The 25,268-nt window shown below is 38.3% G+C and overlaps 1 protein-coding gene across 2 annotated transcripts; it reads right to left on the minus strand.

Annotated features, from left to right (window-relative positions):
* Positions 1–243: 243 nt before the first annotated feature.
* On the minus strand, positions 244–23,753 carry LOC140171947 (U3 small nucleolar ribonucleoprotein protein MPP10-like). 2 transcript variants are annotated; one of them, XM_072195292.1, is made up of 10 exons: positions 23,642–23,753; positions 9,319–10,114; positions 8,821–8,999; positions 7,773–7,911; positions 5,657–5,798; positions 4,928–5,133; positions 4,173–4,283; positions 3,411–3,518; positions 2,085–2,315; positions 244–1,067 (listed from the first exon to the last, which is right to left on the minus strand). In XM_072195292.1, the coding sequence occupies exons 1-10, from the start codon at positions 23,749–23,751 to the stop codon at positions 915–917; spliced, it is 2,175 nt and encodes a 724-aa protein (XP_072051393.1). In that variant the 5' UTR covers positions 23,752–23,753; the 3' UTR covers positions 244–914. The 2 variants fall into 2 exon arrangements, with proteins under 2 accessions (XP_072051393.1, XP_072051392.1); XM_072195291.1 differs by having other exon boundaries at positions 8,821–9,011.
* Positions 23,754–25,268: the final 1,515 nt, after the last annotated feature.

A 25,268-nucleotide genomic window follows, 5' to 3' on the forward strand; every position in this document is an offset into this window, starting at 1 on the left:
AAATGCGACCGACCAATCCCGTCTTCCAGATAGTGAAAGGACAAGCGAACATTAGTTTTTGCCTAATGAAAGACTAGTTTTTCACAAATTTGGTGAAGTTCATAGAAAATAACATGTTACACAGTTACACCTGCACATTCTATCGCTATGTTTTTTGGTTTGTGTGGAAGGTTGGTTTTTTAATATGCAGATTATGTGGGTTGAATTTTAAAGAATGTGCATTCAATTGCACGCCTAGAATGATCACCAGATGTGTGGATTGATCACACTCCTACAAAAAAATACAATTTTGTTCCAAAAAGTGTAAAGTTGTAATTTGTATTTTACTTTGGTCTATGCTAAAATGGTAAAGATCCATTGGTTTTGTATATATTTATACCATTTTTGCATAAAACAGAGTAAATATAAATTACAATTTTGCCCTTAATGGGTAGTAAACTGAAAATTTGGTTTTCCATTTCTGGTCAAGGAATTGCTGAATCCACACAAAACAATTCTTAAAGTGACATTGTTTATCTGGTGGGTCCAGGGGCAACAGCACCATAGTAGAGTATCTAGACTTCCAATAGGAAAACCTCTCGGGATGACTAAAATCCAGGAGCTTCCAGACTTCCGCCAGGTCGTTGCCCCTGGACCCACCAGTTTTAAAGGACTTCACTCCAAGGCGCTTGCAATGCACCCATTGCGTTTGGAAAATCACTTGCCTCAGTCATCAATAAGCATATATATTGAATGATTTGGGCCAACAAGAATGATCAGCGACTTTCTGTAAAGTGTGCGGCCTTGTGGATCTGGCAGTGCACTATAAAGAGCATCACTCTGAAGTTGGGACACAGTGTAGTTCTATCAATGCATCCAATGATTTATCTAATTTGTTGGTTACGATAAACATATCATAAACTGAGTTAAACATATCATAACTTGAGTTTAGAAGCTGATATCTGTTTTTTATCTTTCTTCCTATGCTTGTCCCTTTTAACACCATGTACTTCTGCTGTAACTTCCTCTTGAAGTTGTGTGAAGAATGACTTGGAAGATGTCAGCGATTTCTTAGTACCTTTTCCTTCCTGCAGTGAAAAGACAAGAATTAAGGATTAATCATTATTATGTGCTAAATATTAGATGATCCCATTTCCAGTCCAGTGGTGTACTATTCGATGGGCCCTCACATGAATTTCAAGGTATCAGTACCAGTCAGGGAACAAAATCTAGTAGTGTTTTTTAGAAGGATTATACCTGGTGGTCATTTTTTGATATGATAGCTATTCCAATATTGCAACTTTGTGATTGAAATCCAAAATGGCACCCAAAATGGCCACCATGTTTCTTCAAAGCTATTTTGGATGCTACCATTCAACTTAAGTAATATTGGGACAACATCAACGAACATTCTGAACTTCCTTTATACCTGTTTAAAACCCAAAAATAATGTAACCCTGTTAAAGCAGCCTGTTAAGGTCTCATGCACAAACTGCATAATATGTCAATACATTTGTTTTTAAATGATTGGTAATATACAGGGGAAAGAATAATTGTGCAAATGGAAACATACCATGCATAGACAGATAAACCAGAGAAAATCCCTGCACATACCTGTCCAGGAACTTGAACCCCAGACCTCTTGCATGCAGGGCAAGTGCTCTAACCACTGAGCTACACAGACTTTCCCTGATAAACAGGACTCAAGTTTGGTACTTATGCATATGAGCAGTTAGGGTGGTAATGGTAACTTCACTTCTTAACTTGGGAAACATACAAAGAAATACCAAACCAAATGTACCAATTCTTGACTTGGACCACATCTGAGCCCCAAAATAGTTTTGGCTATTAGGATCAATGTCAGAGTAGACCCCTGGAGATGTTCAAACTTACAACAAACAGAATCAAGTTACGGCCATTTTAGCATTAAAATAGCAAATATTTAAAATGCTTAATAAGCCTTTCTGGTAGTCATGTGGTTAATTGGTAGTCAATAATACCTGGCTGGGACTTGGTGACCTGTGAACCTTACTTTTCAGGATCAAAGCCCTGAAAACTGTGGGTAGACGGCACACCCAGCCAGGTGCTGTCCCATAAATAATTACCTGAATAATTGTAGTTCTATTAGAAGCCATCTTGCTGGATTTTTCCAACTTAGCCATCGCTGCCTGTTTGCTGTACTTATTACCAAGACCGGGTTGAGTTTCTCGACAAGCTTCGCGTTTCTCCTTCTCTTTGGCTCTGACTCTCTGCTGGGTTTTCTTTTTCCTTCTAGCGTGCTTCTTGTCCGTCTCTGTCCTTTCTGTGTCACCTTTCAGTTCACCTTGAGTCTTTTCCTGGAGAAAAAACGTAAGAAATTTTCATATTAATAAGAATACATGTAAATCATGTTTGACATTTGAAATGTTTTGGGTTACACCATTTCAAACCCAACGAGTACCAACTCGGCAATGTATGCATGTGGCTCATGGAGGGCAAAACATACTGTGCCTCCAGATTACTAAAAATTCGCTTAGCAACCTTTGAATCAAAATGTGTGCTTGTTTGTGTTGTGCGTGCAGACCTCTTCTCAAATTGCTGCAATAGACCTCAAATTAATGCTAAATGCATTTAATCGATACTTGCTTAAAACGGCAGATCATGTGTGTAAAAAATACAGTCAGCAGTTGATGGCTAAAATTCCAGTTTATATCATACACAAAACAATCTTTTAGTCTACAGTTAGGCGACGAAAACACAGTACACACATCCTCGGTTAGCAATACACACTGTCCTCGGTTGGCGGCAAACACACACAGGGGTGTGTGCAACTTGTGCCCACAACACATGCTATCAAAGTGCTAAGCTTGTAATATTTTGTAACAAGCAAGCTTAAAGATGCAGGTTCAACATAAGGTTTATGCCAAATGTCAGAGGTGTGCTATCTTGGTCTCCATAAGTGACATACCAAGTGTCATGCAAGGGACAATTCTGAGTTGGTACTCCTTGGGTCTTATCTCTTTGTTCAGACACAAAGCCACAGACTACTACACACTATTTACCAACAGCCAAACTCCCTGTACTTTGTATGCTGTGATTTCTCACATATTCATAAGGGCCGATCGTTCGATCATGTATGCCTAACATGCCAGCAATGTGTGCCTTCTTATTACTCAATATATAGTATTGCATGTCTGCACATGTACATAATTTGCATGTCTTTGCGTTCACGCAAAAGATTGGAACAATATGCGATATGTGCGTAGCAGTTTCGCATATCGCGCTTCATGGAACGATTGGCCCTCATTAACGTGTGAATATGGTACTTCACCTGTTGGTGAATAGTCTGTAGTTGCCTGTGCACAAAGCAGATGCTTGAACCATTTTGTGTTCTTGCTGAAAACAAAAGTTGCAGAGATGGGAAAAAACACCTGCAAGCTTGTTCTACACACCTGTACTTCTTCCGGAGCCAGCAGCGTTGCATCAGTGGCAGTGACAGGTGCAACCTCCTCCATGGTGATAGATGGTAGATTGGACACAATCTTAACCTCTGGTATAGCCTGCAAAAAAAAATAACATAAAAACATTAGACATGGAAGCATGAAGTAATTTTATTTTGCCCAACGTGACATGATCCGATCCATATATAGATTTCTGTAATCCGATTGGCTAAAAGTGCAGGCATGGATTTGTCAAAGTAAATTAGCTTGATGCCTGTTGCCCGGGGCTGCGCGATGGGCATGGCTGATCTGTGTGTACAATACATCCAGTAATTTAAGCAGTGCTGTTAGATGACAAGAATTTTTGCCGGCAAGCTCTGTCTACAGCTGGTAGCGTAATTAAAACAAATATTGATTGCTTTATATTCAAGGCATGATTAAAACTATTGGAGAACTTAAATATTTAGGCAATTTATTTGAAAAAATTACCTATTTTTACACCAAATGTATACCAAATTTGGCATAGAAAAGGTATATATAGTATTGCATGTCTGCACGTGTACACAATTTGCATGTCTTTGCGTTTTCACAAAAGATCGGAACAATATGCGATATGTGCGTAGCAGTTTAGCATGTCACGCTTCATGGAACGATTGGTCAATTATCTTCTTTTTATTTATTTTGATTTCTGTTCTTTCTTTTCAGCAAACATCCGCAACCCCCGATGAGTGGGCTGTGACACACAGTTTGGGCTATGGTGTACTAACTACTTACTGGTTTTGGAGTGTAATGGAAGTTTGATAAGGCATCAAGCTTCAGAAACAATGAGTCCATCATGGTTTTGATTTCTACATGTGCAGGATCCTGCTTTTCTTCTTTCTCTCCCTAGAAAATGAAAATTATTAAGTTACGAAAATTCATAATTCATATGGGTTCAAAACAATTAAGTCCCATTTTGAATAGCTGCCCTTTGTTACTCTTGTGTTCTTTTCAAGCACTCAACATACAAAATCTAACACATGGCAGCTATTTGAAACAGGCCTCCTTGCCTTTGATAGATTGCTCCCAAAACCTTACTGAATAGACTGCATTTCAAATGGTACAGGAAACTACAATCCTGGAAAACAATAGTTGGCACACTTGTACTAAACAATTGAAATTGTGTGCCTTATCAAAATTTGAAAGGCGGGTGAAACATACATGTTGTATATGCGGAGCACAGACTCCCCCCTGATAAAGCTGGTACCCATTTATACACCTGGGTGGGGAGGGGCAATAGGGGTGAAGAACCTCGCCTAAGTGCACAACACATTGATGCCACAAGGATTTGAACCCACAACCTTTGAACATCCTCGTGATCTTGAGTCCATGTCTTAGACCATGTTTTCCTGTGTCTTAGACCCTGTTTTTCCTGTATGTTGAAATTATTTATTTGAAATGACATACACTGGTCTAACCAACCACAACCTAACTTTCTTTGTACTATTTTATAACATTTAAACTAAAGGATGTTTCACTTTTAGTCTTACCTGAGTTTGCTTAATGTACTCTTTCTCGTAAATCTCCGCCAGACTGAGTTTGCTCTTCTCCTGATCCAAGGTCACACGTTTCTTGAACTCAAACATGTCCTCTTTAGGCTTCACTTTCCTCTCCACGTCATCATAGGCAGCATCAAGGATGCGTTGACGAATGATGTCTTCAATGCTTTTGGTGGTCTCCTCCGTGATCTCAACACCTGCAGGTGAAAATTCATGTTACCGTGGAATCAGGGCACTCCTTTGACAAGCAACTTTTTTTATGAAACTTGTTTTCAGAAAATAGAGACAATGCCTTTTAAAGAAATTGGCTTTAATATTTAACTGAATGGGCACACTCTCCATAACATTACAGTGGTTATAGAAAAATGGTCCTGAAATAAAAACACACATTTCTTTTTTTCCAAAATCTTACATATGGCGGAGATTCAACATCTGGTATTAATGTAATGCAAATTATGTTGTCTGCAATCTTTTAAATTTTCAGTATAAAATGTCCACCCCAGACCAAGGTGAGAGCTCCATTGGCTTATTCCATTTAAAATCCACACTACCCCTGTGGAAGATTTAGCTAAAGCCCTTCACAGAGGGAGTATGAGTTTTAAATAGAATAGACAATTGGGTAACTTCCATTTGAAATACTCACTCCAGTTGTGGAAGATATCCAAAATCTTCCACAGGGGCAGTGTGGATTTCAACTGGAATAGCCCATTATACACTTACCTGCTTTTGCTGTGGCATCAAAATCTAGATCTTCTTCCAAGAGACTGTTGGCAGGTCTCTTGCCACTTGTCACTTCTCCACTCAGCTGCCATGGCTTAGTAGCAAGGTTCACTTCCTCCAGCTGCTGAATCTTCTCTTTTAACTGAAATGACATGTGAATAAGCATTTTACATCTTTAGGTCAAAAATAAATAAGGGGCAGCTCAAAATACTGATGATACCCTACAATAAACTTGTTTTGTTTAACAGCTGACTCCCTGTCTGAAACAAAACCGGAAGAGAGTCAAAATAACATCATTGTTTTTCAAGAACCTTAATTGACACTTTGAAACCCCCTCCTTAACTAAACTATCTAGGCAAAATATAAAATACCCGATCATGAGAGAATGTACCTTTCTTACTGTTGCGGCAGCATACTTTTCGTGGAACAATACAATTGTGCGACCAAAGACCGTGATTGGTTAATTCTCCAAATATGTGCTTGCACCGTAAGAGTGTGGCTTTGCGTAGTACGCTCGACGCAAATATCTGTGCATACCCAAGTTGGCTCTCATGATCGAGAATTAGATATTTTGCCTATAGTTTGGTTTACAGGACAGCTTTGAACTATTGCATAATGCAGGTGGGGGTCATATTATATAATTAGTTATTCACAGGCAGCTTAGCGTGCAATTGGTTTCCAGTCCATGTATGCTATCATAGGCTATAACAGGTTTCTTCAAGATGTTCCAGTTTCTTCCTTCATTAAAAAAAGCTAGTATTATATAATTCAACAATTTAGTGCATTGAGCAGGCTGATTTTCCCCACTGCAGTGTTGTAGGTCTCGAGACCGGCCTCGGTCTCGAGACCGGTCTCGAGACCAGCTAAGCCTGGTCTTGGTCTCGGTCTCGGACCTGCTGGTCTCGGACCGGCTGGTCTCGGTCTTGGTCTCGGTCTCGCCCCTCCTGGTCTCGAGGTCTCGGTCCGAGACCGGGTCCAAGGCTGGCAAAATAGCATCATTCTGGTTACCTGGCAGCAATTCTGCTCAGACAGTTTTTATCCATTGAATCATTAAAGATTAACTAAATCCCCAATTAACTACCTTCTCATTTATTTTCAATTCGCATGTTTAGGTCCAATTAGTAATTGTTCAAAACATTGTATGAATTCATTGTAAACAAATTCTATATCAATCTCCTGAATCCAGTTCCATTAAAATTTATTTTAAGCAATCTCAAATAATCTTAAGTACATTGTATATGTGCCAAAACTTACAAATGTTACCAGTCCAGATAATGTCAAAATGTACATTCTAGTAATGGTGAAAAGTTTTCATAATATTTTACAATAACGTGTCCGATTTTGTCGTACACACTGTTATTTTAAGGTTGAAAAACATATTTTTAACGTTTGGCAGAAAACAGTTTACAATAATATTTAGACATTTTTATAATATTTTTGTATGAAGTCCACATTAAAGGCCAAAGTTATTAAAGCGTTACACAACTTTTCTGAGATAATTATCTCAAAATATAATATGAATGACTTAAGTGCATTTATTATTTCTTTAAAAAGGGACATTTTGGGTGGGAGGATCTTTTTTTTCTTCAAATTCCATACTTAGACATTTGGCAGGGATAGTAACGCTACAGCTTGATGCACCATGATCAAAGGCGCATTGCATCATAGAGCTTTATGAGTGCACTCTTTTATAGTTTTTGGGCCCAATATTATCATTTCGAAGTTACTAACGAGTCATTTAAACAGCCCTATTTCTCTTGTTTTGGATCCAAATGTTTTGAAAAATAATTGAATTTTGGTATCCTTGGTTTTAAAAAAAGCTAGCACTAAAAATGGATTGTATGGCACATTATGTACCAGTCACCGAGATAGTTATCATTCATTAATGATATTACTTTCAAGCCCGGTCTCGGTCTCGGTCTTGGTCTCGGACCTGCCGGTCTCTGTCTTGGTCTCGGACCTGCCGGTCTCGGTCTCGGTCTCGGTCTCGGACTGCCTGGTCTCGGTCTTGGTCTCGGATAGGCCGGTCTCGACTACAACACTGCCCCATTGGGTTTTTTTTTTTTAATTCCTCTCATCAATTCCATTTATCTTCTTCAAGCAGACTGTCACCTACCCTTTCTTGTCTCTTCTCAAATGCAGACTTGTTATCATTCTGACCTCCTCCTCCAAAGATGTCTCTTGCATCCTCTCCCTCATCACTCCCATCACTGTCACCAAGGAGACCCATCAGTGCCTTCCTGGCTGCTTCAGACCTGTATGGAATACAAGTGTTACAGGTCATAAGTCAGAATGGTCATTAGTCCAAAAACCCAATGACTTGGTTAAAACCCATAATCCTTACCGTATAAACTTTTAAAATTTCGCCCTAACCCTAACCTATAACCCAAGCCATAACCATTACTCTAATCTTAACTCTATCCTGAACACTTAACCCTACTAATACTAACCCTGAACCCTAACCATGACCTTATCACTAACTCTAATCCTAACCTAAAATGTCCTAACCCCTAACTTTAACCCTTTTCAGAAGTGTCAAAATTATTCTATAAAATCAGACTGTCCTTGCCCTGTGAGTATTCATGTAAACCTATCAACAAAAGAAAGTCTCCAATACATTTGAGGGGTAGTAAATTTGAAGCACAATTAATGAGAAATTGAGAATGTTGTTAGCTGCAGTATGATACCTAACTTGTGTAAAACTAAATCACAATGCTCAAGAAATTAATGACTGATCGATTAAGCTTACCATAGCATGCTCCACTCACCTGAATGGATGATTTTAAAGCTTTTGTTATTGACATTTATGCATATATCCAATTTAAATCCATTTCCAGACTAAATCTTTTCTTTCAGAAAAATAATCTTCAATTTCTGATTAGATGATAGATCTTAGATGTCTTTTCAAATCGCATTAGGCTATTACAGTTGAAATCCATCCACCCCTACTGATGACATGACCTTAATCTCCCACACAGGGAGTGTGACTTTCAAATGGATTCACCCATTCAGGTAACCCATTTGAAATCTACACCCCCTGTGTGGTAGATAAAAGTCATGTCTTCCATAGGGTGTATGGATTTCAACTGGAATAGCCCATTTGTAACCCGAATCTGATACATATATTTCCTTTTCTACAAATATAATATAATAAATAGACATACCCTTCATTGTCTCCATGGTCCTCATCCGCATCCTCCTCTTCATCTTCCATCTCCTCTTCATCATCAGACTTCATTCCTTCAAACCGCACAGATTTCTCTTTGGTAGCAGATTTGCTTGAGTCCTCTGGGTCCTGGATCCAGAAATCGCTGTACAACATTTCTTTGGGATTTTTATATTCCTGCAAGAGTGACTGACAAGGTAGAAATTACATGTAAGTGGTCAAACCATCTGGTTTCTTCAAATTCAAGGACTTTCAAAAGCATCCAAAAGCATGATTTTCAAGGACTTGCCACAACACAAAAATCATGATACGGCTCTCCATGCAGCACGTATTAACGAAAGTGACAGCTCCTCTCCACTCCCTAAATTTTGTCAAAATTATACTTTAGGTAAAATTCAATTTTCAAGAACTTTCAAGGACCTTGTGCAAATTTCCAGGACTTTCAAGGCCTTAATTCAAGGACTTTCAAGGACCGTGGGAAACCTTACAAACGTACCTGATTGTCATCATCGTCGTCATCTTCATCCTCCTCCTCATCCAGTTCCTCATCTTCATCAGACGGCAATTCTTGAAAGTAATCAACCGATTCGTCGTCATCATCGTCCTCTCCATCCTGGTCGCTCTCATCCTCGTCTCTTCTTCCCTTTCCGTCCTCTTCTTGTCTCCTTCTCTCCTCTCTTGCATCTTCCAACTCCAAAAATTGCTCCATCTCTGAGAGTTTAAAGAATCTGTCATCTACCACTGACGTTCTCATGTTAGATTTATTAGCACCTTTGGACGAGGATGAGGATGATAATGAGGATTTCTTTTTCTTTGCATTAGTTCTTCTGAGGGCGGCAGCATCGATGTCAAAGTTTGTTTCTGCATCATCATCATCATCATCATCATCATCACCATCATCATCATCATCAGGTTCTCCATCGCCATCTTCCTCCTCAGTTTGCATTTCCGGAAACAAGTCTTGGCTGCCACTGTATTCCAAAAGCCCTCTTTCATCCTCCTCCTCCTCTTCCGCCACTGATGCATCTTTAGTTCTTGATTTCCTACTCGTAAAAAGGCCTTTATCTCTGTTTGCGATGACCTTGGCAGCATCTTTGAAGGAATGTTTCAAACACATCTCATTTTGTAGCTCGATTTGTTGCCACACTTGCTCATCATCAAAATTCTCTATGATGAGTTCAGAAAGGATGTTTAAATCATCACTGTTGTCTGCTGAAGACTGCTGCTGATGATAGCTACTGAAAATTTGCTTGGTAAGATTGGTGAAGTTGGACGCTACTTTGACCTGTGGACTAAACAATCAGATGAAACAAGAAGTTAGATATTTTACATCATGAGCACATTGTCTCCCTGCTACAATAAGTGCTCAACTTTTTGTAATTTTGAGAAAAAGTACAAAATGTTATCCAACCATGCATAAAACATATTTATTCACCAATCTTTGGACAAGAACAAATTATAATGAGACAAATTAAAAGGAATTATTAGAAACAATTAAAAATCAGAGCAAATCAGAGTTTTTATGCCTAGAACTCACCACTTGTGACCTGTTATAATTCGCAACTCACCCCAAAATCTCAATGGCATTATTACAGCAGGTGCACATGCTGATAGAGACATGATTAGGCAAAAAGCTCAATTCAGCTGAAAACTGATATTTATAGGCAATTATCGTAGCAGGGTGACAACACATAAAATTGTAAGGCCAAAGAAATAGTGGGTCTCAAAATTGCCACATGCATTTGTTTTATGGTGCACATTTGTCTTGGAGAAATTGGCCAATTTAATTCTTGTTTTCTCATTTTTATTGTTGTTGGGTTGTTTTTTATCAAAAATATTGGTCTGAGTGTCTGATTAACACTAAATACAAAATATTAAGTTTGCAAAGTTCAGAGTATCGCAAGCCCATTTTGACTCCGTTTGAGTCGGGAAATTTTTTAAAAATTTAAAAAGAGGAACAAAAACCTTGCTGTGCGGGAGGAGTTGCCCTCCCTCATGACACATTAATTCAGTGGAGTCTTACCCAAACACAAAGGGGAAAAGAGATGGGTACTTCACTTCATGTGAGCATTGCTCCAGATGACTTTACCTCTACTTTTTATATCAATTGCAGAAAAATACTTCACTGCAAATTGAAGATCAGATACATGTATAACATATTCATCAAAAACAATGAGGGAAGTACATGTAGGATCTTACCCAATCAATTAGCAGGGCCGGCTTGAAGTAAACACCTCAGACAAGCTGTAACACCACAGGCACTTGCCCATGTGTGCTGTTGTAATATGTGTTTCAGTATAGACATTCATAAACATCTTGACTCTTGATAATGTCGATTTTGACTATTTGGATTTTACTCTTGGAAAATTTGATTTGGGGGGGGGGATTTGATTAAAAGAGTTAAATTATATTCTTGAAAATAAAATGGGAGGATATTTCTGATCCTTTGGTGTTGACAGATATTTACGAAAATCTTGACTAAATACATGGTTTTATAATCAAAATGAGAATGGCAAGCTGAATATGTTGGCCGGCAAGTTGTAAAACACAGCAACTGGTCCAAGCTGAAACCCTGGAAGCAAGCCCTGCATTAGGGAACTCAAGTATCATATTTTACATTCAGAAGCTAAACCTTTCTGCCTATATGGATGGTAAATTCATACTTCCAACCGCATGTCCCAGTAACCTCAGTCTTGACAATACTTGTCATGGGCTATTCCAGTTGAAATCCATACACCCCCTATGGAAGACATGACCTTAGGGCTCATATTGAAATTCCCTTACACAGGAAGGTGTGCGCCATCCTGCAGTTTTCCTGTGCTAGCCTTCTTTTGTTAAAATCCTGGGCAGGGTGTATCACTGATGCATATAATCCATCCGTTTTATGACCGAGCTTTCCTGTGGCGCGCGCTTAGCGAGGGGAATCCTGCCTTCTTTCTGTGTGAAAACGTGGTAGGGTATTTCAATATGAGCCCTTAATCTTTCACACAGGGAGTGTGAATGTCAAATGGGGGTTTACCTGCATGGATGACTCCATTTGAAATTTACACTCCCTGTGTGAAAGATTAAGGTCATGGATAATAGCCTGGGATGTATGGATTTCAAATTGAATAGCCCAATGGAGGGGCTGTACTACTGTGTGTTCAAACATCTTTAAATTCCAACCATGCTCTTTCAAACGATTAATTTCCATCATGTCTTTCCTCAGTCTGCACTATGCCGACTGATTTGTCTTAAATCGGAGGTCCATCTCTAAATTCCACCCACTGTTTACACTTTCTTTACTTTCGTCACATCTTTCCGTAATCCATGAAGACAAATCAGTCAATAGCAGTGACCTGGTTTGTCTTCATGGGTTAAATGACGGAAGGAAAACTTCTAAGTGAAATATTGTCACAGACTGCCCAGCCATCATCCGTTAACCCTAACACCCAAAAATCTTACAAAATCTTACGATGAAAAAATCTGCGCATGCATGAATCCCAGGGTCTGCGATGGCGCAATCACCCGAAGTGTTATATGCGGACGGAATTGCTGGCGGGCAGCAATATCGGTGTAGCTACCGGTCCGTGATCGTGTGCTTGGCATGCGAGGGGTCAAAGGTTCGAATCCCGGGGGTGCCAAGTCAAAAATTCTTCTTCTCCTTGACTTTTTCGGATCTTCTCTGACTTCCGATCCCAAAAAGCAGGGTCCAGTGTTAGGGTTAACTAAGATGTATTTTTCCAGATTAGATCCTACCCTAACCCTAACACCCAAAAATCTTACAAAATCTTATGATGAAAAAATCTGCGCATGCATGAATCCCAGGGTCTGCGATGACGCAATCACCCGAAGTGTTATATGCGGACGGAAAGCAGGGTCCAGTGTTAGGGTTAATTCAATATCCTGCGCTATCTTTCAGTAACTCGGTCCTGCCGGGACTCGAACCCACAATCATTGACTACCTTGTGGTGAAGAGGCGAGCACGCTAGTGCATAGACTAAAGTGGCAAATTTTCTGTGTCACAGAAAAAAAAACGGAAAACACAGAAATTCACAGAAAACATGTTTTTCCTTGAGAAAAATAAAAATGAAGAAAAAATACTGAGAATGTAAGTTAAAAATAATGAAAATGAAGTCTGTCTTCAAAGATATCAACCTTAAAACTAGACATGAGTAGACATACGCTTATATTTAATTTTGATTTGTGAAATGTGATTTTTAATCACGGAATGTGAACACAGAATTGAAATTACATCACGGAATTTAGTTTTTAAAACCATGCACATAAAATCATGGAATTCGGTGTTTTAAATCATGGAAAACTTGCCACTCTAGTATAGACCAAAAGAGGACTTCCCCATCTGCAGCCCTTGAATTAACCCACAGCATAATGCCATGGGTGCCCATCCCCACTGCCATAATGCCCTCAAAATATGTCCTTTACCGATGGCAGTCACTTGCCCTGCCCTCTAATGAAGTTGCCGTCAGTGCCCCAGCCCTGCCCCTTCATTATAAAATCATCTATCAGACTGTTTGTGTGTGTTTTCTTTGCTTTTGAGAAATTGCCTTGGTGCCCTTCTCAAATTTTCAACAGTTAAATTGCCATGATGCCCTCTTGAAATATTACAAATTGCCTTGGCTTTTCAGTGAAAATCCAAGGCAACTTGAGATCCTTAATTCAAGGGCTGCCCATCTGGCCTATGACACTTATACCTCAGTGACTATATCTATTTAGCTTTCTTACTTTATGTATCCTTAAAAAGTTGGAGAATTGAAATTGACTTAACATGTGAGTTGTGTCGAAGTAGAGTACACAATTAAAATACTGTGAAATGGCTTAATATGTTGCATATCATTCAATTCTTTATTCCAATTTCTCTTACCTTCCATTGTGTTCAGTTTTAACAGGTAAATTTATAATACAAATGATGTCAATGATACACTAGTGCAGGCTCGTAGCCAGGATTTGCAGTGCACGGGACTTTTTATGAAGTTTTCTTTCAAAAAGGACTAATTTCAATGTTTTTACCAAAAAAAGCTGCTTGACCTTGTGAATTTTTCCTTTAAAAGAGGGCTGATTTTCAACTTTTATGCAGAAAAATGTGGATTCTTTTATTAGGATTGGCATTTAAGGGACCACCACCCCGCTACGGCACTGCACTAGTGTCCCATGTGACAACTCCTTTCTAAATGGATATTTACTTCTTTAAGTTAAAATTGTTTTGGTTCTTTAGGCCTTATATTATGCCTGGACCAGGAGCTAAAATGAGCTCCTATATATTCCCAAAGATGGCTCCTGACTGGTCCTATAGTTTGTAGTGTAAAATATTGGACACACCAGGAGCCAAAACTGGGCGACCATATTACCCATGTTTGCAGCATGTTGTCGTTCCCGTATGATCATTTGTACTGAGTACCCTCCGGGACTAATCACTAAGTTGGCAATAATGTAAAAGAGAAAAATCCTGTGTCAAAAACGATGGTTTTATTAAGGGCTCTGTCACCCACCTTTAATTTGCACAGTATTTTTTTGTGGGACATGAGAGCACATCAGACATATCAAATTGCATTCTGAATACGAAGAATGTCCTTCTGATATCAAATAATTTTAATTTTTAGAAACTCGCTATATAATAAAAATTTTATGGCAAATTATGAAAAATTGATATTTTGATAACAGTCCTCAAAGTAAATTTTATAAATCTAATGATATTTACAATGTACTTAAAGCGTATGTAGCTGGGAGAAAAGGCAACGATCATTTGAAAATTTTGACTTTTTGTATTAAAGATATACATTTTTTCCCAAAGTCAAAATTTTCAAATGATCATCAGCTTTTCTTCCCAGCAACATACACGTGAAATAGGAAAATATCAGTAGATTTATAAATTTTACTTTGAGGCCTGTTAAATATGAAAACAAATATCAATATCTAAATAGGTAAATATCATTAGATTTATAAAATTTACTTTGAGGACTTTTTTGTTCCTTATGACCAAGGGAAAAGTTTGACATATCTCACGACTCTATATAGGAAATGATGTACATCATCATCATCATACATCATCATTTTATTTGCCATTATTTTGTATTTGTATTTGTATTATATCGCAATTTAAAAAATTAAAATTATTTGATCAGAAGGACATTTCTCATATTCAAAATACAATTTGATATGTCTGATGTGCTCTCATGTCCCACAAAAAATACTGTGCATACATTGTAACCGATCCCTTTTTAATTGCTTTCAATCTTCAGAGTTGAGACAAATGTCTATATCATCCTTCATCTGTTGACAAACAAATATCAGCAGTATTGTCTTCACCATTCAAATGGTATTGTTTACCTCATATCCAATCCCGGGGATACAGGAAGATCAGAATAGTTACGGTGTAGTATTGTGTGCCTACATCGTAATCCCGTAATCATGAAATAGTGATCAAGTCAAATTCATCACTGTTGTCATCATATTTGTTGTCTAAAGCGAAGACGCCGAAGAGTGAAATGTCACCAAATATGTCAATAACAACAAGTTTATTTTCCTGTTATCTCCATAGTTAAGATAAATGCCAATTACCAGTACCATCCTGCATTGGTTGACACACATATCAATCAACAGGATTGTCTAAGATGGACAATTCATCACTATTGTCGTATTCATTGTCTTCAGCAAAGAATGAAATATCACCAGATACAATATATGTCAATAATGATCATTTTATATTGCTTTTAATCTCCAAAATAAAGACGCATGTCAATACCGTCCTTCATCGGTTGATAAACAAATATCAGCAGAATTGTCTTCACAACTAAAATGGTGTTGTGCACCTCATATCCAACCCCAGCGATACCAACTTGTCAGAATAATGACGGTTTGTAAGCCATCACCACTGTCGTATTCATATACAACAAAGCGTCAAATCTCATTCTCACCGGATGTGTCAGTAATGTTTATTTTGCTTCCGATCTCCAGAGTAGGATGAATGACACTGAGTCAATACCTACATTGTACTGCATTGGTTTTCAAACGGAAATCCATACCTCATATCCAACCCCGGGGATACCGGATGATCACAATATAGTGATGATGTTCGTAGTATTGTGTGCTTTTAAGTCAAGAAGTGGGCAATAAAATAAACTCCATCATCATTTTTGTATATTTGTTGTCTATAGGAAACAGTGAAATGTCACCAGATATGTCTCAAGGCCATCGCCATTGTCGTATTCGTATATAAAGCGTGAAATCTCATTCTCACCGGATGTGTCAGTAATGTTTTATTTTGCTTTTGATCTCCAGAGTAGGATGAATGACAGTCACTACCTACTGCATTGGTTTTCAAACGGAGATCCATATCTCACATCCAACCCCAAGGATACCGATGATCACAATAGTGACGATTTGTACATGTTCGTAGTATTGTGTGCTTAATCAAGAAGTGGGCAATGAAATAAACGCCATCATCATTGTTGTATATTTGTTGTCTATAGGAAACAGTGAAATGTCACCAGATATGTCAAGGCCATCGCCATTGTCGTATTCGTATAAGCGTGAAATCTCATTCTCACCGGATGTGTCAGTACTGTTTTATTTTGCTTTTGATCTCCAGAGTAGGATGAATGAGAGTCAATACCTACTGCATTGGTTTTCAAACAGAAATTCATACCTCATATCCAACCCCGGGGATACCGGATGATCACAATAGTAATGGTGCAGTATTGTTGTGTGCCTAATTGTTTTTTGACAGTCAATACCTACATGTACTGCATTGGTTTTCAAACGGAAATCCATACCTCATATCCAACCCCGGGGATACCGGATGATCATAATAGTGATGATTTGTATGTAGTATTGTGTGCTGAATCAAGAAGTGGGAAATAAAATAAAATCCATCATAATTGTCTTATTTCATGTCCACTGCAAAGAGTGAAATGTCGCCAGATATGTCAAGAACAATTTCATTTTGCTAGCTACAGAGTTAAGATAAATCCACCCTGAATCACATTTGACAGACAAATTTTATACCAATTGGTACTATGAATAGGATTGTCTAAAAATGGTGTTGTTAACCTCATATACAATTCCAGGGATGCCACCGGATCAAAATAGCGAGTTTGCAGGATACAACATACAGGATGCTTGTCTAATCGAGATGTTGGTAATAAAGTCAAATCCATCACCACTGCCGTACATTTGGTGTCTATATAGCAAAGAGTGAGATGTCACAAGATATGTCATTAACGTTCATTTTAATTTGCTTTTTGATCTCCCGAGTTGAGACTGTCACTACGTGGCTTGACAAACAAATGTCAGCAGGATGTCTTTACTAAAGTGGTGTTGATCAGTTGCCTCACATGCAACCCCCAGGATCCAATGAAGGTCTGTAGGTAATGTAGTTAGTGTGTGCCTAATCTCGAAGTAAATCGATCAACATTGTCATATATTCATTGTCTACAGCAAAGAGTAAATCATCCCAGCTGTGTCGATAACAATGATTTTACTTTGCATTCGATCTCCAGAATCAATTCCGTCCTGCATCGGTTGACAACAAATAGAGGATTATAAGTTACCAAATGATGTTGAACACCTCATTATCCAAACTCCCGGGATGCTGCTTAGTCAGAATAGTAAGGACTGGTACCATTGACGATGCAGATTTATAAACACATGCGATGCCGAGTCATCGTTTAACAAATAAGGTATACTGAAAACATATTCTTGACGTGTGTCACCATCCTTCCTGTTAAAACAAACACAATGGAACAGTACATAAAAAAGAGACAATGGAACAAAAGGAATGATAGGCAACATGTTCAGTCAAAATATGCACAGTATTTTGTGTACTCTGGGCACTGTGGCGCAGTGGTCTTAGACTTCAACTCATATTTGAGAGACAGCTTGTGGTTATCAGTTTGAATCCCTGCAGCGTTGATACATGTATGCGTGTAGGCAAGGCTCTTCACCCCTATTACCTCTCCCCACCCAGGTGTACAATGGGAAGAGGCTTTACATGATCACTGAGAAAGTGTAGCATCCTCCAGCAACATAACGCTTTGAAAGAGGGACAGGCACTCCGGCAGGCCTGTGAATACAGGTTTGTCCCCTTTACCATTACGTGTGTACTCTATGACCCACCTCAATTGTCCATGAAAGTTTAGAAAGGACATACAAAGTAACAAAAAACTAAACAATAACAAAAACAAATCACACCGAGAAGCAGGATGCAATATTGCGCCCCTAATAAAATGATACTAAAAACGACACCACAGCTTGTATCACAGCCCGGTGTCACAGAAAAGAAGAAACTGAGTCATGTGCAAAAGAAGATCATAATATTTACATGCTTTGCGGGAGCATGTTCTACCAGTTTGATCACCCCAAATGTCCAGAATCCTTTTGGTGACGGTAATGGTCGCTGATGACCCTGATATCCTGAATGAAGACGATATACAGCAAGGCTCATTGTACAGGTTTAATATAGATGTCCAGTCAATGCAGTTATCCTAGCCAAATCCATAAGTTCCTTCAAAACTTTCACAAAATATATGTTGGCAGTCATGTTCTGTATATCTTGTGTAAAAAAAAGTCGGTTTCCATCATTGCATCTGTCCAGTTTCTATTTTATGTCATCTGTCTTATTCATAAATCCACCCGACAAAACCCATACTTCAGCCACGCAAAATAGCCAGTCATTGCTTCCCTCATTTTCACAAAATGTCGCCAAAAAAGTTGAGTTTGCATCTTTGTGAATTCATGTAGCATCAGGCTTGTACGCAGGATTTTGAAAAAGTGGACTTTTTTCCCCAAGGTGGGGGGGGGGGCAATTTCGTGAAAAGTGGACTTTCTTCCCAAAATTTGGACCATTTTTTACAAAAAAAGTGTAAAAAACACGCGCCCCCGCCCCCGGCCTGTGTAGCACCATTTAATGTACACACATGTGGGCACTGTATGTATCTTGTCCAAACTTGTACATGTAAGCAGAGGATTCATGTAAATTATACTCTTTTATATAATTCCAACTACAACCAGATAGAAGAGCATAGCATCATGAGCTTTTCTTGTTTCAACGATCCAATAGTAGGATATGAGACGTAGGCTAAAAAGGTCTTACGCATGCGGTGGTGTTCTTGAAATCATCTAGAAACGCTTAATTCGCTGGTATCGTTTCAGGCCGTCTTACTGAAGGTGCAGTTTTTCAATTTTTTACCAAATTTGTGACCGCCCACGGCGAATGAGCCGTAAATTCCTCCCCGGTCAATTTTGTTTTATTTCGTGTTTAAAAATAAACATCATAAACTTAAAAATGGTATATCATTTGACTTCAAACGATATCCAGAAGCGGGGTTATGGTTTGTTAAACTTTGCTCCTTCAACAAAATTATAGCTTTTTACGTTTTTACACGTGTCTCTTTTTCCACATTGTTGGCAATAAATATCAAACAGCCATAATTGGCGGTCATTTCAAATCATCCCCAAGTCAACGAGGTTTAAGAAAGTTCTCTCATTGTTAATTGTTGGTTACATGTATGCATACCTGTACAAAATACAATGCCTGGTAAACCACCACTTGAACAGGATTTAGCAATATAAGCAAACAAAGACCAGAGCTATTAAAAGTTCTATAGCCATCTACATTGTAAGCATGGAAATAGTATTTCCATGATCTAAGGATAGGATTATTGATTAGTTTTTGACTATATGAGACGGATGTCGGGCCAGCTTAAGTTACCGATGAATATGACCTTCGTACACATTTTACACCATAACTCAGAATACAATTTAGGGAATTTACGGCTCGTTTGTGCTGCCGGGTCACATTTTACAAAAATTTCACCAATCCTACGCACACAATCTGTCAGTTCTGTGCACATGATGTCATGCACTCAATGCGTGGGGCAGTGCTAAGAAATTTGCATAATTTTAACTTGGTAAGAAGTTTGATTGTGTTCGGAATGACTGATCAGATTCAGATTTCTGCAAAAGCGATTGAGTATAAATGCATCTTTAGAAATGACTGGCGATTGTGTATTCTCAAGTGGGTTTTATCATGTTAATTAGTGACCTGACACACATTTGTATTGGCTCGATCAAGCATTGATTTTTTGTACTGGATCGTTCAAGCATCTCCAACAAATTTTTCAATGTAAGTGCCTCTGGCCCTAGTGGCAGTTCTAGGGCTAGAGATGTAAGTTTGTTACGGAAAGTGCTATGACAAAATGGTTTTCAGTGTTGGCTTTCTTTACTCACGGGCTTTAATTTGATATATAAAATGATGCAGTTTGATGGCAAATTTGAATTCACCTGGCATACCTATAATAGTAATATTCCTTCAACACGCTGCCGTACGGTATCAGGCTTGAATTCAGATTGGAATTCTACACAAATAAGTACCCCAGGATACATATTTTTCAAAGTTGTACAGGGTTCCTTTATACATTTATGGACCTCCAAGCGTCGTCTTTCGCGTTGCGCACATTTTTATGCTGACCCCCTTAATTTCAAATTGATGCCACGGGAAAACGAAATGGAGTATGAAGCTCAAATTTCCGGGATTTTACTTTCTCATCAATATCTACCACCACACAGAAAAAGAAAAAAATTGAAGAGGTGCTGCGGTGCACATCCCTGGAGTTGACATGGAATGGGTCATTAATAAAATAATTAAATGCAGACTCCCGTCAAAACGGGTTGATAATTGGTTGTGATAATTAATACTAAATAATAATTAATAATTAAAGCATATTATAACATTTGCTGAGGAGAACGCCCTCAAAAAAATTTTTAATTCAGGTTTTTACACGATTGTAATGGATTGTAGGCCTACTTTAGTAAACAAAGATTCTCTGCAAAAATCACGACTTTATAAGGTGCTGTAGGGGAAATAGTCAAAATCCGAGATTTTGAATAAACCGCCTGAATCAGTGTTTTATTATTACGATAGAAATATTAGTCCAACGCGTATGCGATGTCAAAACAGTACTACGTACACGGCGTGCGGGACAAACACACACACGCCGGAGGGTCGTACCATACAAACGCCGGAGTTAGGGACAGGCAAATCTGAGCGAGGGCGCTATTTATTTTACTTGATAATAAAGCCCTATGTAAATCTGTGCCATTTTGTGCCACTGAAAACACCATTTTTGGAGAAAATGATGAATAAAACCAAAATTAATCTGTTTCAGATGCTCTAGTTTGCATTGACAACAGATTCAATGCTTTAGGAAGCATAATGCAACATTGACTTCACTTTTGAATATTTTTTTCTGTGAGATATGCCTTGGTGAAAATCACTGTTTTGGTCAAAAAAGGGGTCAAAAAGGGGCATTTTTGGGAAAAAATTCTATTTTGACCCAAAATTCATCTTCTGACAAAAGGAAACATGGTTTGACAAAACTTTCATCCTTTTCACGTAACAATTCCAGTTTACTTATTTGCTGGGAGAAAGCACTTTTTTGTTACCGCTTGGGAAAAATCATTGTTTTTGCCTAAAATGGGCCCAAAATGGCCGAAAAATGGCAAAATTTGACCAAAATTAGCACAAAAATAACTTTTTTACCACCTTAAAATTTGAATTTTCATACAAAATTTCACAGATGTGTTGAAAATGATAACATACATAATATTCAACAAAAATTAGATTAAATTACAGTGAAAAAAAAAATTGACAGGGGGGCACAAAAATGATCAAGTCCCCATGCACTCCTATGGTAAGTCTTATCAGAGAAAATGGCCCAATGTTCCGACAGTAATTTCGTCATAACTTCACTTAGCAATACAGTAGAAGATTGGTTTTGGTGTCAAATTGTTTCTGAGAAGTTCTCTCTTCCAATGAACAACAATTCATGTTAATAGAATTAATTTGAAATTTTTATGCCTGTCCCTATCCGCCGGAGTAACATAACATGCGCCGCATTGGCGCTAGTTGTAAATTCCTATTTTCTTTGCTTTACCTCACTTGTTCGGCTCAAAATTAAAAGGGGACATATCTGACAGTAAATGCTAATATTTTATTGAAAATGAATACTAATCTATTTTTAAAGAAATGTTATAATAATGGCTTTAGGGAGTGTTCATAAATACTTTGGTGGGGGGGGCTGGAAAATTTTTTTTTTCATGTCGAAAATTTTTTTAACCCCCCCTCTTCGTGAACCCAAAACTTTTTTGACCCCCCCTCTTAATGGACCTAAAACTTTTTTGACCCCCCTCATATTAGGTTCAAAACTATTTTGACCCCCCCTCATTTTAATGTACGGTACCATTCTACATCAAAGGACAGAGGAAATATTAATGATACTAAAATTTGTATTGATGTGCAATGAAATTGTATCCATGTCATTGATATAAATATGTGAAATTGTGGAAATGTTTTTATATCATTTTGTAAAGTAGCTCATAAGTATGTTTTATGCAACCCGGGAACCCAGTATTAAAAAAAACCCATCCATATATGATTGGAATCAGTGTTAATGGAAGCATTGAAATTTAGGGGGTCGGGGGACGAGTATATTTTGTTCTGGTTTTACTGGAACTTTGGGGGAGCAAAATAAAATTTCGGGGCACAGTTGACAAAAAAAAAATATACCGGTTTTGTTTTTAGAGAGACTGTATTTGAGTATTTCATGTATTTGAACTTCCAAAAGGCTTTATTGGGACGATGTGGTAGGCGTGAGCGTGCAAAAATTTTGTATTTTACACTATTTTTGCTCATGATGGGGATGAAAAATGCCATTATTGTGACAATATGTGTGCATACATGTACAGCGTGCGAACGTTTTGTATTTTACACTATTTTGGCCCATGATCAGGGTGAATTTGGGTGGAAAAGAGGCTCCTTGCCCCTTTTCTTTTCCTTTGCCCTCCAGATTTTATCTTTCATTTTTTGACAGGAGAACTTTTTCCTTCATCTTTGTCATGGGGGCACTTTCCTCCCTTGCCCCCTGGCTACGCTACTGCCGAAATGGTGCGTTTTGCTATTTGATGGAATGATGGGCCAGTTTGCGTGATCGCGAAGCACAAAATTGTGCAATTTTACCCTATTTGGGCCCAAAACACGGTGCTTTTCGATGTGCTAAAAAAGTTGCATAGGGCAATTATTGTGTTTTTTCTCCTATAGGATTTTTAGGGGGATGTCCCCATGGAAAATTAGGGGGTGGGTGGAAACGTGAACCCCACCATCTCCAAGCTTCCTCTGCCTATGATTGTAATTCAACATGATTTAGTTGTATATATTTAGTGATAATAAATTAATAATCTGCACTGCATGAAACATTATTGTAAAAATTGTCAACACTAAAGTAGAGCGAAGATAGTGATTTTTAAGAGCAGACCTGAAGGAACTGACACAAACCTCAAAATTAAGTTATAGACAACAAGATAATTTTTAACACTTCATACATATCTTTGACTATTGAATGACTTGTCAAAATACATAAAGGACCTGATCAAATACCATTATCTGGAATGAACTTTTGTTCTGGTCTTACTGGAACATTTTCGCGCGTAGCGCGCGAAAAAATTTCAGGCTTTTTTATATTTTTTGCTTCAGGACTAATGTTGCTAAAGTTTTTACACCCCCCCTCTACGTGCCCCAAAACTTTTTAACCCCCCCTGTTCATACACCCAAAACTTTTTTAACCCCCCCTATTCAGAACTCCTAAAATTTTATGACCCCCCTACATATTTTCCAGCCCCCCTACCAAAGTATTTATGAACACTCCTTAAAACTAAAAGTCACCTCGTACTATAATTATTTCATGAACAGTAAACTCAGAATCAATTGTGAAGGGCCTAAGGGCATGGTCATTTCATTTTTGCCGCTCTGATTGCTGTATATTTACCTTATAAATCTTTCAGGAGCTTTGGTAGCTGTATCAAATTCGCTAAGTATTATTTCGGAGTCATTTTTTGCGTTGCTGTACACGTGCCGAAGCACTCTGGAAGTCGCCATGTTGAAATTGTAGTTTATCAAAGGGCTGACATCACTACAGGTACAAAACATTACGTGACCCAACGCGAGCGAATGAGGTTATTTTGTATTCCCAACACAAATTTTCTGCCCGGGGGGGGCACTTCAATATGAAATGGATATAGGTGTAGGGCTGGCACTTTCGCACTAAGGAGCATTCGGTAAGAGCAAAATGTAAAAAATATGGGGTCATTGGGTGAGAGCATGATTTTTGGCATTCGGGCCATTCGGGAGCACATGTAGTAGGGGAAGGTGGGGCATAACGGAACACTTAACTTTGAGGATGCTCTGTGACGTCACCATAAGTAATATGACTGTAAAAATTATATATTCAGTTGAAGTTTGTATTTACCTTTAATATACCATTAACCAATATAACTTGAATCTTACAATTTTTTATAAAAATGAAGAAATATTTTCACCAAAAAAAATCCGTTTTGCCCCACTATCGGGGCAAAACGGAACCCCCCTATGGGGCAAAACGGCACCCTGGGTGCAAACTTATATTAGTTGTTCCATCGGTAGGCCCTAGTCCTAGTTATATGTAGGCCTATATTCAGTTACAATATTAAGTGGGCCTACCATCTCTGTGGAGTGAGTGGTTAACTTCTTATAGGCCTAGTAGGCCTATAATATGTATGGCCAATATTTGATTAGAAAGAAATATTCAGTAGGCCTACCATCTCTGTGGAGTAAGTGGTTAACTTTTAATCATTAATTCTATCTGTAGGTCTAGTTATAGGCCTATGTCTATGTTTCAGCGAAGTGTTTACCATGTTCGAGTAGGCCCCTAGATAACCCAACGCCTACATTTCCTTGAGTGAAGACAAGTTATGTCCAATTGGGGCAAAACGGAACCCATCTGTGGGACAAAACGCCCGGGGCAAAACGGAACCCTGTTCCACACAAATGCACAAAGTCATATTTTTCTTACTGATTATTTATACTTTTGATTGTCAAATCCACTAAGAACCAAATTAGGATAATTTTCTAGAATCCAAGATGGCTGCCAAATCCAAAATGGCCGCCAATTTGTCTAAAATGGTCTGCCAGCTATAAAGACATAGATTTCTTTCCTTTTTTGCTGATTTATTCACTACTTATGTTTCTGAGAATCCACTGAGAAATAAAAACTTAATTTGGTCCATTTTCTCCAATCCAAGATGGCCTCTAAGTGAAGGTGCCTGGTCATCGGGTATAGTCGGCTTCAAAAGAGAGGCATATATTGACAGGCACATACCGTCACCTCTAAAGTTGATGCCCCCGGGTGCTCGCATTATATTTTGTTCATGGCTCGGCTTTTAAAACTCCCACACATCACAATAAGGCTATTGAAAAGTGTATAGAATAGCTAATGATAGACCGGTCCCTGCGATTAGTCGCGGACCCGAGCGACAATATAGTAAACACATCGAGTTTATAACACAAGTGACAGTAGTCGTGAATTATGGAGGGTTTCATTGAACTTCTACCAGCAAAATATGGAATAATACTAACAC

This window comes from Amphiura filiformis, chromosome 15 (assembly GCF_039555335.1).
Source record: "Amphiura filiformis chromosome 15, Afil_fr2py, whole genome shotgun sequence".
NCBI classification, from domain to species: domain Eukaryota; kingdom Metazoa; phylum Echinodermata; class Ophiuroidea; order Amphilepidida; family Amphiuridae; genus Amphiura; species Amphiura filiformis.

Excerpts from the sequence above, each read along its gene's own strand:
- LOC140171947 (XM_072195291.1), bottom strand. The coding sequence starts at position 23,751 with ATGGCGACTTCCAGAGTGCTTCGGCACGTGTACAGCAACGCAAAAAAT. Across the intron at positions 10,115-23,641 it reads GCTCCTGAAAGATTTATAAG|TCCACAGGTCAAAGTAGCGT; the intron begins GTAAATATACAG and ends CTGATTGTTTAG. Across the intron at positions 3,519-4,172 it reads TCCATTACACTCCAAAACCA|GCTATACCAGAGGTTAAGAT; the intron begins GTAAGTAGTTAG and ends TTTTTTTTGCAG.